The sequence below is a fragment of the Drosophila takahashii genome, chromosome 3R (assembly GCF_030179915.1).
Source record: "Drosophila takahashii strain IR98-3 E-12201 chromosome 3R, DtakHiC1v2, whole genome shotgun sequence".
Classification (NCBI taxonomy): domain Eukaryota; kingdom Metazoa; phylum Arthropoda; class Insecta; order Diptera; family Drosophilidae; genus Drosophila; species Drosophila takahashii.
Window position 1 is genome coordinate 30846098 of NC_091681.1, and position 13923 is coordinate 30860020.

The 13923-nt window shown below is 41.1% G+C and overlaps 1 protein-coding gene across 1 annotated transcript; it reads left to right on the forward strand.

The window, feature by feature from the left end:
- The first annotated feature begins 4536 nt into the window (after positions 1-4536).
- On the forward strand, positions 4537-13875 carry LOC108065416 (uncharacterized). The gene is made up of 7 exons (XM_017153406.3): positions 4537-5073; positions 9228-9310; positions 9482-9820; positions 10261-11025; positions 11948-12077; positions 13354-13678; positions 13745-13875. The coding sequence occupies exons 2-7, from the start codon at positions 9282-9284 to the stop codon at positions 13873-13875; spliced, it is 1719 nt and encodes a 572-aa protein (XP_017008895.2). The 5' UTR covers positions 4537-5073; positions 9228-9281.
- The last annotated feature ends 48 nt before the right edge of the window (positions 13876-13923 follow it).

Consider the following 13923-nt stretch of genomic DNA (forward strand, 5'->3'; position numbering starts at 1 on the left):
TCATTAAGTCACGCCAATGGCTCGTTTGGGCCACTATTGGTTTATTTTGCGTGTGCGTTTGTCCGGCCAGTTTTTCGGTTCGATTTCGGTTTCTACGACTGACACTCGACACCCAACAGAAGACAGGAGACAGTGGACAGAAGACAGAAGACAGTCGCTGCTGGCTGTGGGCCACCCACTTTTCTCCACAGATTTCCCAAAAATATATGTGCATATAGCATCCCCTCTTCTCCCCCCCAAAAAAACTAAGATAGAGATGCAGATAAAGATAAAGATCGGGGCGACTTATTGTTGGGATCGGGAAGTGGGTCGCCTTCGATTGCGTTCACTTTTCCCGCGCGGATTTACTTTTACTGTCAACCGAACGTGCCCCAAGTTGCAAGTTGCAAGTGGCCAGTTCAGTGACTCAAAGAGAGAGTGAGAGTCCCGCACCTGATTCTGTAATAAGAATCGCGATCGCTGGCTAAAGTTTGTGAAAGTTGTTGTCAAACGGCTGGCCAAACCGAGCCAAGCCAAAGCGAACAAAATCGCCTGTCAAGGAGTCGCGCATTTCAGCCACATGATGGGATCCACCGAGGGGATGCACTGGGAAAAAACATGTTATATTAAGTTTGTCATGAAAAATGTATGGAAAAATGATGCGTAGGAAAAGGTACCCGAAAATGATGTCGATGTCTGTTTGACCGAATTATATCGAAAAACACATTTTTCCAATAATTTTCTATAAAAAAATCATTATTTTGTCTAAAAAAATTCAGGTAAATGTATTTGTACAATTTCTAGCTGATAATTCTTATAAATATATAAAGATATTTTACATATGCTAAGATTTTTAATTAAATACTTTCATGCTATTACAAAATTTATGAAATATATAGCATTTGAAAATAATTTAACATTTAAAAGGAGGATGTTATTCCATTATAGAAATTCTTATGTTAAGGCATATCCATTCCATTAATTTCCATTAATTTTAGAAATATTTATATGACACATTATTTCTTTCTCCACTGGAAAGAGTAACCGGTATTGCCTTTAAATCTCAGAAGGGGGCTAATTTCTCTTTCATTCTGCAGCCATCGAAGTGATGAGTGCGCTGTCCATTTGATTTAATTGCAAGTTGCAACCGCCGTAGAGGCTTTCCTCTTCGAGGGCCTTATATAAGAACTCAATCGGTAGGCTGAGGGTAAGGGTAGCCCAGATAATGCGGCATGAAATTGAATTATTTTCACGGAAGCTGAAAGGTGAGAGATTTGAGCCGCGGATGCACCACAATAGAGTGGCATTACGAGGGGGGTTTAATCAATTCAAAGGGCTTGGAGGCAACGGAAATGGGCTTTGTATCTGTATCTTTGTATCTGCGACGATTGCAGTGATGTTTATCTGCGAGATTCGTGCACTTGGCTTGATGAGGTAATGGAATTCATGAGGATTACGAGTACATCATGGATGGGATGATGATCAGTGGTCTGTCTGCGGGATGCACTCCAGTAGTTTCTCCTCCAGATTGACCAACTTCTCCTGTCTTCAAATATATGGTCATGGCTCAAAAAATCGGGCCAAGCGATCAATCCTAACGATCAATCCAGTCGCTGAAAGTTGCAGTCATCCCGAGTTTGCAGTTTCCAAGTGGCCATAACTAGTTGTGGGTCTCATAATTACTCCGCTCAATATTTGTGTTAAAGTTTTACGATTATTGCCACATTTTTCCAGCGAAAGAGAAATCGCCAATTGGCAGGATTGGCAGATGTCGCTGGTCTGCCGCGTTTCGTGGCATAAACAGTTGCCTCAAAAAGCTGACAAATAACTAATAGCAAATAGCAAAGAAAAGTGCGCAGGCGCACTCGAAATGAAATGGAAAAGCAAAGTACACAGTAATAAAATGTTTATTATATATATTTTTTTGATATTTGACATATCTAAAGATAAATTCGATGCGTACTATAAAGAACAAGATAAAAACTTTTAGAAAAGGAAAATCTTCTTCTAAAGAATTCACCTTCTCATTTTGTTGTTAATGTCTGGTTTTAAATATTTAAATTATTATTATTTATATCAAAAAGGGTATTTTTCAATATACCAATTTAATATTTTATTAACATTAATCTTATTATTTTGAGTGTGGCAAAAAAAAGACCTTAAATTGGCGACAATTCGCACATGAACATGAAGTGTGGCTCGTCGTACAGCGAACATTACCATTAGCCATTAACCAACAGGCGACGATTCAATGCGTTTAGTAAATCAAACCGTTAATTACTTGATTTGGTAAGCGGTTTCCCAATGCCTCTGTTTTTTCCCCACTTTTTTCCTGTTTTTTCTGTCCCCCATTTAAACAATTTCTCGCAAATATTTGCACACCTGTCTGCCGCGCACACAAAAGTGAAATGCGTTTAGAAAGGAAAAGGAAGATCTTTGGACCACTCGTTCCCCAGAAAATACAGATACAGATGGTTCGCTCCATTGCCGGAGACCTTGACTTATTAACACCCAATCTCAGAGACCTGGTATTTTGTTGGATTACGGCAGATAAGTATAAGTACCCAAGCTAACTCCGCCGAAGATGTACCAGTATTTTTATGACCGTGTCGCAAGCTTAACGCCCTGTTAAGCCGGCTAAATGCAAATGCGGCACATAGTGTGCCGCGAATAAATGGGCTCTATCCGTAGACCCCCTTGGAAAATACCCCTTTATAATACCACTCACCTTTGTGGGAGCTCGTTAATTGCTCCGCTTTGGTTACAGTTTGTGGAGCGTCTTCTTCCAATTGCGCGCAACACGTGAAGGTGGCGCAATTTTCGGTCCCTTGAAGAGGAGGGTTTTACATGGGGTCTTTGGTTTTGGCTTTGCTTTGGGCCACATGCATGCAGATAGACCGTTTGCCCCGAGGCCGAATCTTTTGGCCAAGGCGCTGGCAATGGGCTGCGCCAATCAGTTCCCGTCGATCTCTTCTCATTCTGGCTCATTTTCCCCCACACCGAAAACAATAAAAAAGTTATGACTTATGATAAATAATGCCATTTTTTAAATATTTTGCAGGGTAAATTTATAATGTTCCTAGAAAGTTGTAAATATATAGTTTTACTATTATTCTGTAAATAATGAAGTTCACATCCAAGAAAGATTTAATAAACTAATTAGATTTATTGTTATTTAATAATTTAGGAAACCAAAAAAAAACCAATAGGTATTTTTAAAGGACACATTTCAATATAAATTTAAGCCTATAGTAAGAGACATTCATTCAAAATCATTTTACAAATTATCAGCTTTTTCCCTGTGCATGCCAAGCTATGGGAGTTTGGAGTCAACACTTGCTCGCTTTTGTTTTTGAGCCAACATTTTTCACCGTTTGCCCGCTTGTGCCGGGGAAATTAATCCGCCTCTGGCATTGGGTAATTAAGCTAATTAGCTGAGACTGGGCTGAAACCCAAGCCAACGTGCAGCCCACCCAAAAGATATGCAAAAGTGAAGCAAAAAGATTTCTAACGCCTTTCCCACAGTTGCATCATCTGAAGTCGTAAAATCTATAGATTCTTATTTAGAAACTATGTTTCTTTTTGTAATTCAGCATCTGTAGAAAGCTCGTCTTTTATTCGATTTCCTCGCCAACTTGTTGCTGCCAAAACCGCACACACTAACCCAAATTCCACAATCCCAATACCATGATGCGGACTGCCCCCCGCGGAGGCGTCCATTATTGCAATTAAACTAACAATCGGTAAATGCTATTTGGTAAAATGGTAAAAGAGCAGCTGCATCTGCACCGGTGGCTTAGTTGCTTGGTGGCTCGGCGGCTTGCACTTTCCGAACGCTTTAACTTGGCCAAAAACAAACAAACATCGGCCATTAGTTGGCTCAATTCAAATCGTCGGGCGGAGGCCACAGCTGCCACTGTCGCTCGTTCACTGAAAAATACATTCATTGCTAACTTTACTAATAATTATAACAAATAATTAAAATATCTCATTTGTGGAATAGGTATTATTAAAAATGTTTCATATTTTTTGGACCATCACATACAAGATAAGTTTTTCTACATAATAACTTAATGATCATCTTATTATTAATATTTTATTTTGATTAATATATTCAAAACATTTCGTTTAAAATGAGTAAAGATTTAGTTATTGATCCTAGATATGAATTATATTTTATTTTCATTCATATATTTAAAACAATACTTTTAAAAGAATGAAGATTTAGTTATTTATCTTAGATATGAGATTCCTAAAATATTCAGATAAAAACTAATTTGGAACTTACGATGCCATTTTATTTCTTTAAATTTTGATCTTTGTGTATAACTTAACCTGTCTAAAATGCTTCTGCAGAGGAGTTAATCTCGGCGGGTCTTCGTGGGTCTCTTTTGGGCCTCTCAGCTGCCTTGATCGGCGTTTCTTGAGCTGACTTTGAGCTGAAGGTGCGCATGCGCACTCTCCCTCTCTGTCTGTCCTTCTCTCTCTCCCGCTGCTCTCTTTCGCTCCCGTTAGCTGCCGACTGAATGTACCGCTTTGGTCATGACATTCGTTCATTTTCAGTCTGCTTTGGACTTTTACTGCGATCGGTCGTGTTCCGCTCCTCGCGATTTTCCGTTGACTCTTAACCATTTCCCAATTTCGATTTTCATCCGAAAGAGGCGCGTGCTTAAACGGTAAACTGTGAGAAGAATCGCGGCGGAGGGTATAGAAGAGTGAAGAAAACGGGCTGCAGAAGACTGACAGTTTCTTCACGGAGACGAGGAATTTCCCGTGGCATTTGCCACACAAATGTTAGACGAGTTAATGAAGTGCAAAAATGTTTGTAGACTGAGTTGTTGCAGCGTCAACTTTGTGATTTGCGGTTGCATTCTACAGAAGATACACGAACAATCTCAAGACCCCGAGAAGAAAGACAGCCCGTAGTTTTGTGACCCTGTCGCTTTCGGCAGCAAAGTGAAAATTGCTCGGCAGCCCGGGGAAAACTGTGGAGAATCTGCGACTTCTTTGGTGTCAAGTGAGAAGACGACCTGGCGATTCTCCTGCGGATTAGTGGCACACTTACCCACACAACCAGCGCAGTGGAAAAACCATGTAAGTGGCACGAAAACATCGCGTACCCACTGTGTGGGTGTGAATCGAGTCGAGAGATTAGAGCTGCCCATGGAGTTGAACGCTCCTCAGATAGAAACATTACAAGAAATCTTCACGTATTTAGTGGGAAGTCAAGCGCATAACAACCAACTTTCCTCAATCGGTTGAGCATCATAAATAGGGAGTTATTAAGGCTGATGTTAACAAGAGGCTAACTTTAATCAGATACTAGATCATGGAAATCGGAATTATATCTCCAATTAAGAGTTTCAATATAAGAAAATATTTTCTATGAAAAAATTCTAAAATTCCTATCGCAGCAAATAATTTTAAAACCTTTTTTTAATAAAATATTATATAAGAATCATATCATTGCAGTAAAATAACGTGACTGAATATAATTTCCCAAATATGTAGTAGGTATAACTTTCTACTGTTCAACTAATTTTAGAGAATAAGAAACATATTAAAATTGATAAGCATATTGACCAATCAAATGGAAAAATAATCAATATATTTAACCACACCCAATGAAAAGCCAAATAAATTTCTGAGCACCCATAATTAAAAGCTCAGTCTGTCATGCAAACTGCCGACTTAATTGGTTTTCTTTTCTAAGCTCTTAATTATTTTCTATGGCGAAGACCATAAAATGATGCTGAATGCGCCCAAATAAAAATGAGAATCTGCGCATAATGAGATATACTTTCCTCAAATCGGATGCTTAGACTTAGTCTTAGTCCCTCATTATGGCTGCTTAGTCAAGGGTTTGTGCTAATTTATGCAGATTTAGAGGCTCGTTTCTTGGTTTCTCGGCCAGAAGAGAGAAGATCTTTCCCAGAAATGGAGAGACTCTGCGGCAGGCGACGCCAATTAGCGAGCCAACTTGCAACTTGGCCATAAAAACTCGCCGCTGTTCCTATTCTAATTGAATGAATGGAATTAACCCAGTTTCGGACTCCAACTTGTTCCCATCATAATTGAGGTGGTGCTGCTGGCCAGAAAAAGAGTTAATACGAATTAGATTGTTCAGGGAAGCTGTCAAACTTTGATGGGTTGATGGGTCAGCCCAAAAGCCTTAAGTAGGTGAGCTGTAGTTTTGGGGCCCAAAAAGCCCGCGGGTGTTTTCATTTTTTTTTGGTTTTAGCCGCAGACTATTTATGCTTTATGATGGAATCAATCAGTATAGGAGAGTATATGGATATGCTAATTTTCGGCCGATCTAGAGATCTCGATAACTCGACATGGGAACTGAATGAGGGCCGTTCTTCCCTTTTGTGGAATAGGTGCGAGGAACAGTTAGCGATCGTTCCACAAACAAGTTTCTTCTTTATTCTTCACTTTTTATTTTTATTCACCATGCAGAACTTGTGCGTTTGTCTTACGACAATAAATTCGCGACGCTTTTTGTCTAGCTTTTGTCGGGATTTTGAGGTCAACTTGATTGGGTCGCTCTCTTTGATTAACGACTAGCGGAATGGACTCGACTGTCCGTCTGCCTTTCTGTCTTCTGGCTGCTCTTCTTGCCCTTTTTTGGCAGTTCCCGTCTGGCGGCTAATTGCCACAGGTACAGGTGTCTGATGGATCCCCAGCATGCCACAGACTGTTGATCGCCATCAAATCTTAATGGCAGCCGCACGCCAGGAATGGCTTCGAGATCCAACTTCATTCGACTTCATTCCGAGCTCGTTATGGATACCATTATGATACCATTACGACAAAGACACAAATCGAGGAGGAGCAAAAAGAAATGGCCGGAGAATCAACTAGACAATACTCAGTATTTACTGTAATTTATACTAGAAATTTTATAGGATACAGTTTCGGTAATAAGTTTTGATATACACATACGTCCTGGTGAAATTAAATAAACAGTTTTCTAAATTAAAAATCCTAGCTTTTAGCATTTTTATTAAAATAAAGAAAGAAATTTGGAAATATAAACAATTTAAAGCAAAGTCCAATCTTGCTATTTCTAGAAACTCTAGAAATTTCCTAACTAAATAATTTTTAGATCCAGATCTCACCATTTCATACTGATATACCCCTAAGAACCCCTACAAAATCTATACCAGAATGAGTCAAAATAAAGAACCCATTCCGATTGCATGCAGAGCTCGGGGTCGGGGCAATTAGAAGTTTGTTGGCCTGCGAAACTATCAGAGCTTCAGCAACTTCATAACGAATCGTTGTAATAACAATAATGGCGAGAGCCGAGTGTTATGTTTGCCTTATGGCCGGCACAACAAATCATTTCACATCGCCACATTTCTATTTTCGCTGGGTTCATTAAACCAACTGAGACCCGGAGTGTAACTAAAAGCCGCAGCCAAAGATACAAAGATACGGATAGAGATGGTATATAATATGGAAAGAGTGGGGTTCTTGAGTTGTGGCGACAAGTTTGGCTTCCGTTCTCAGCCCGCTCATTTGTCACCAGCTTACATAACATGTTCTCTGGACCCCCATCCTAACTCTACTTTTTTTTACTTTATCTGAGCCCAGCGAAGCGCATCCCAAGTGTCATGGCCACGTTTCTATGGCTTTCCCAGCACGATGGCATCTTTCAATTTGTCGCCCGTGTACTCATAATTGTCTGGTAATCTCGGGGCCCTTTCTTTGTGTCCGTCATGTCTGGATTCTCCGCTCACTACATGATCTCAGCGAAATGCGGTAACTTTTGTTTATCTCTCGTATTTCGCACACTGCACACACGAGTGGTGAGAGGACAGATTGCAGCAGATGATCTGCTTATCCCACATGCTATTTTGGCAACACGTACGCAGATAGGAAAATCCGCTATGCGATCTGTGATATGATATGATCTTGTTCCCACAGGGCCACGCCCTCCGGTGGAACATTCTTTCCCAGCCAAAAGAGACACACCCTATTTTTCCAGCTGGCTATGGTAATGGTATAATGCTAACGGAAAGTATTGCCAAAGCGCACTTACCACTTGCTGGGCCTTCAATTAAGGCGTCTACCTGTCCGTTAAGCCGGTTAAGTCGGTAATGCACGACGTCTGACCTTTCCGAGCTGGGTCACTGTCACCTCCTGCTCCAAGCTGGGTTTTAGCTGGAAGTACTACTCAGACGGGGAGTACGAATGACCACAGACACTCCAAAAACGATATTAATTGGAGTTTACAATTTTGGGTACTCAAAAAACTGTTGTAAAAGGGTAGATGTGTTCATATTTATTTATTTTAATATTATAAGTTAGATACTCTTAAAAAATGTCTTGAAAATTTAATACAATATAAGATTTTAAGATGCATACTTATGTAATTTGAAATAGATCTTATATGGTATCTTAGTTTATTCCAAAAATACAACCGTTTTAATAATAAAATCGATTCTATGATATTTTTAGAGATTTTTAAAGATATTTCATTTAAATATCTAATTTGGAAAGAATCTAAAACGTATGGATATAAAAAACGTTAGGTCTTACATTGTTAATAGATCTTTAAAGAACACTTTTTTTCGGTGCAACCATATGATAGCCACTTACCTAACCGCTGTGGTTGGCTGCTTTTCCGGACTTTTCGGCTTGTTGGTAAACATTTAATGTTCTTCTCTGATTCTCGGTTCTCGGGAAGAACAAACATGGTCAGCTCTTTTCGGTTCGGGTTGGTTGCCCCAGTGTTGGGTTCCGAATTCCTGCAGCTCCATCTGAGTATTCAGTCTCTGGAAAAAAGGGGAGCAAATAAACCTGCTTGTGCCCAAAAGTTCTAACTCGAAACAAACTTTGTTTATTTATTAACCCCTCCTAACAGTGCATTACCAACACCAAAGTCAAAAAATTCAATTAAATGCACATGATGGGCGGAGAGTTAAACGGCATTTTCCTGGCCACCTGGGAAATAGCTGGCATACGAGGCATATGGCCCCAAGGAAAGTTGCCTTTGTGCGGGGGCCCTAAACATTTTCCTAGTTGTCATACTTGAGCTGCAAACTCCCACAACTAACTGACAACCTTAGCGATTGTACATAGATTGTATTTTGCACGCATATGGCTAAACTTATGATAAATTATGTTGGCTGGTGTTGTTTTGCGCCGGTGAAAGTGCCAATTGTTTGTTGGCGCGAATTCTTGCCAATGAGATTTCCTATTCGCTATTAATTGTGGCATTGTGTCTGCCTGTTTTTTAGTTTTACGGCTAGCCCGCCCTCGAAGTTCGGAACCCAGAGCCCAAACGCATCGTCATGGAATCCACACCCACACAAAACATGCTGTAAGCAGTCCCACTGAACTTGCATCTTAAACTTCGCATCCGCATCTGAATTCGCATCTGCATCTGCATCTCACTGACTTCGCATCTGCATCTGTACAAAAAAAAGCCATTCCATTAACCCAAAAGCGAGTAATCCAAACCGAGAGTAATCCGCATCTTCAACGCATTCAGCAAGCAATTGCTGCTGAAGAATCACCAGGACGCAATTCTGCAGCTCCAGGGCAATTCTCCCTTGTCTCCTCCGCTGACTTTTGGTGCCTCTTCGATGGCGGATAGCAGGGAACGCATCCGCGGACCCTCCAGAGATGGTCGGGAGTTCCTCACCAGTCCGCGGCAGGTCCTTCGCCGTCTGATGCTGCTTTCGGAGGGCAGACAGTACAGGGAGGCCGCAGGCGTGGTCGGAAGACTGGGTCCCTCGGTCCTCAGATCAGTCATCGCCGAGCTGCCGCTGGATCTGCTGCTGGAGCACCTGCCTCACAGTGCCTACCTGCTGGAGTCGTTCTTTACCAGGTGAGTGATTATAAAACCATTAAAGTAAATATTTTAAATATATACTCATGTAAATTAACATTAGCCCTGAATTTTAGTTATTTGCATTCGGTCTCATAATCTTTTAAAGTAATTTTTTTAATTTAGTATAAATACTTTGATAGGAAAATAATTATTTTGGACAAGAATGTTTTTTCAATTTATGATGTAGAGCATTACAAAAAAGTTTATAACTATAAAAAAACACAAATAAATAATAATAATACTAATGAAAAATAATTATTTTATTTCATTCGAAGTTCTCTGGTTTAAAATCTGTCTTAAATATTTCTGAAATGCCTTGATACCTTTTTTTGTTAGTGTTAATTTTTTATTATAATTTTTTATAGTTTTTTATGAGAACAAAAAATTTAGTAAATTTTTTCAAATCTTATTATTTTCTTATCCCCTATTTCCTTTAGATTAACCACCTTGAACACCACTCCCAAGCCAGAAGTGCCCAGCGAAACGGTGGCCTGGCAATTGGTGCGTCTGTTCGCGAATCCCCACGAGTCTGGCCTCCGGCAGAGATGCACTCGCCTGCTGCAGGCTTTGGCCCAGTACGAACCAGCTCTCCGACAGACAGTGAGGGAAAGGAGACGTAGCTTCGATAATGCTGTCCAGGGACTCGGAGTTCATGGACTCACCACCGATGCCTCGGGACAGCTGATATCCCTGTATGTGGCTCTGAAAACCGAGCTACAACGCCATGTGGACACCTACAAGATGGCCATTCACAAGCTGGAGGAACTGAGCATGGTGACGGTCAACCAGGATCCCGCCCACTCCTCCCACCAGCGATTGCTGGCCATCAATTACGGGGACATTCAGCAGCGACTGATTGACAATAAGACTCTGCTCACCATGCTCGATAAGCCGGCTCTGAAGCAGTTGGCCACTCTGGTGGAGAATCTCAGCACGCGGGTGGAGAACGACAAGGAGGTGCTGACCTGCGTAGGTCAAGTGCGTCGTCTGGACTCCCAGGCTTTGGTTGAGAAGCGTCCTGCCGCCGGCCTGCTGATGAACTTCTCCCGCGGCTGCGAGGTGGTGCTCCACATGATGGGTCCCGAGGGTGGGCCTCCGGGCTCCTCGCTCTCCCTGGGCAAGGCCACGCCCCCCGGCGAAGCCAGCACGAGCAGCTGCAGCGATGGCTATCACTCCGATGACTCTGGAAGCGATGATGGAAGGTATGTCTATAATATCTCTCATTAGAAATAAATTATTGATTTACCAGAACTACCAAAATTTTATATTTCTATATTTAAAATCAATCAAAACCGTTGAATATGCAATATTTATACCCGTTACTCGTAGAGTAAAAGGGTATATTAGATTCGTGCAAAAGTATGTAACAGGTATAAGGAAGCGTTTCCGACCCTATAAACTATGTATATTCTTGATCGGGATCACTAGCCGAGTCGATCTAGCCATGTCCGTCTGTCCGTCTGTCTGTCCGTCTGTCTGTCTGTCTGTCTGTCTGTCTGTCTGTCTGTCTGTCTGTCTGTCTGTATGAACGCTGAGATCTCGGAAACTATAAAAGCTAGAAGATTGACATTTTGCATACAGATTCTAGGAGTTCCTACGCAGCGCAAGTTTGTTTCAAAAGGGTGCCACGCCCCCTCTAACGCCCACAATCGCTAATATACGATTTTAAAAATTTCAATATTTTGGAAAAGTAAAAATGCAGTTTTATTGTGTTTATCAATACCTATCGAAATGTAGAAGAAATTTTTTAAATCGGACCATTCGTTAAAAAGTTACGGCGGATCAAAGTTTTTCTCCATCTCTTTCGCACTCCCTTTAGCTGAGTAACGGGTATCTGATAGTCGGGGCACCCGACTATAGCGTTCTCTCTTGTTGTAGTTAAATTTGTTAAGATAAATAAATTCGACACCCCTTTATAATTTTTTTTTTACAAATTTCTATGTTACAAGCGGCACTTGATTCTAGCACTTGACCCAGTTCCAATAAGGTGTAACACCCACATTAGAATCTCAAATCAGATCGAGATCGCATCCAACTCTCACTTGCCCCACAGCCCAACCCACACCCATTTGCCCATCACCCATTTCTGTTTATATTTCTAATTCCATTTCCATTTCTCCACAGCGAAATGGTGTCGCTCTATCGGAATCTCTACGTCGAGAACCGAGCAGACGCCTTGGAGGCGTTGGACAGTCTTCCGCAGATAAAACACGCGCACAGCCTCAAGGGGAAGATACTCTTCTCCATGATCGTGGTGAGTCCCAAGTACCTAACATACATGCTTTGGGATCTGTTGTAGATTGCCGCTGGAAGATATGTCCGAACATTCAATAATGACTTGTTAAAGAGGCCGAACAAATTTCGAGATTAACTCAATCGGGAGAAATTAGTGCCAATTGCGGGTCAGACAATGTTTTCACTTTTTTTTGGGGAGAAAAATACATTTCTTATTGGGTGTGTTTCGATAAATTTTGTTAAAGTAATTACAAGTTTTATCCAACTTTTTTTGAAGATTGGAATAGGTTAATATTTTATTTCAGGAGGCTGAAAAAAAAGTAATTGTAGCCAATTGCACAGCCAGTCAATCATTCATTTGTCGTTGGAATATAAATCGCTAACAACAGATTTTTACTTTTATAATTATCCCCTCCGTTTTCTCTTGTCAAGACAACACAGAGATTTTTGTGATGAATGGAGTCAATTTATTATGGGCGTTGTTAATCTTTTAAAGTGCCAATTTCGTGTCAATAACATTTCTACTTTTCAATGGGTAAGAGATATTTTTCTTAAAGATATTTAAATTAAAGAAGCTCTTTTCAATAGAAAAGAGAAAAACGATTGTTTTAAAAATGGGGCGATCGCGTTCCAATTGCCATTTACTAAGTCAATATCTGTCAAAAAAAAGGACCATTTTTCACACGCTTTTTTATGCAAATAAATTTAAGAATAAGGTGTCATTCATTAAACAAAAGCTAAAAATTAGTTTAATTATTCTATTCAAGGGGCTATAAGCGGTCTTAGAAATTCAGCACAGCACAGTGGCTCTCAAACTGTAAGACCAATTCATTTTGTCGAAGATTACTTTCAATTTTCAAGTGCTTGGCCTGGCCATCAATTACGAACGAAAAACCCGTGGGCTCTGGATGCTTCAGGATCCTGTCAGACCGCAAATTGCGATTGCAAAATATCAATTTGGCCAGATCGAAATCGCGTTTGAGGATGATTAGGCGTTGGAGCAGCGAAAATGTGAGGGAAAGTGGAGGCCCCAGGGTGCCAGAAATTACGTAGGCGCTGCGGATCGAACCTGTGGTAATCGAATCACTTTCGATCGGATATGAGATGAACGACACTTTCTCACGGAAAATGCATTATCAATGTCAAGATCAGCAGAGAAAATTAAAAGTTAAGGGGAAGAATGGCAAAGACATTTTTTTGGAATTCTAAATTAAGTAGGTTTTGGTAGAATAAAAATTTATTTTTAAAAGATTATTAGATTTATTTTAAACATATCATATTTTATTCCCGACTAGCTCTCCTTCCGCCTGTGCCACGGGATGCGGGAGAGGAAGGTCCTGGAAGTGCGTCGCATCCTGAACTGCCCCCTGGACAGCAGCAGTGAGACCACCTTGTCCCTGGACAGATCCGTTCGCCAGCACCTCTTCGAGACGGTTGATAGCTTTCCGCTGGGCGAGATCGAGCGGTCGGTGTTCAACCAGGTGCTCTCCACCCTCCACGAGTACCCCTGCCTGGAGTCCTGCCCCCCATTGACGCACTACGTGAGTGCCTGTGTTCGCCTGGCCTGGCGGATGATCAACCAGAAGGCGCCCTACTATCTGGACATGGATTTCAATTTGGGTGAGTTTTTTATCAAATAATTTTTAATTGATGTACAAACTTAAAACTGGATTATATCTTACTTAGGCTTCCTGAGGCCCGAGAAACACGAGCGGCATCCCCAAGCGGATCGGCGATCGGATCTGATAAAGGCCTTTCTTTGGCCCGCCTTGATGCAGAACAACCAGTGCGCCTTCAAGGCGGTGGTGGCCACCTGAGGATCGTCTTAAGCTAACCCCATTTGTATATACACACCCCCCGCTTAT

Excerpts from the sequence above, each read along its gene's own strand:
- LOC108065416 (XM_017153406.3), top strand. The coding sequence starts at position 9,282 with ATGGAATCCACACCCACACAAAACATGCT. Across the intron at positions 9,311-9,481 it reads ACACCCACACAAAACATGCT|CAAGCAATTGCTGCTGAAGA; the intron begins GTAAGCAGTCCC and ends CAACGCATTCAG. Across the intron at positions 9,821-10,260 it reads CTGGAGTCGTTCTTTACCAG|ATTAACCACCTTGAACACCA; the intron begins GTGAGTGATTAT and ends TATTTCCTTTAG.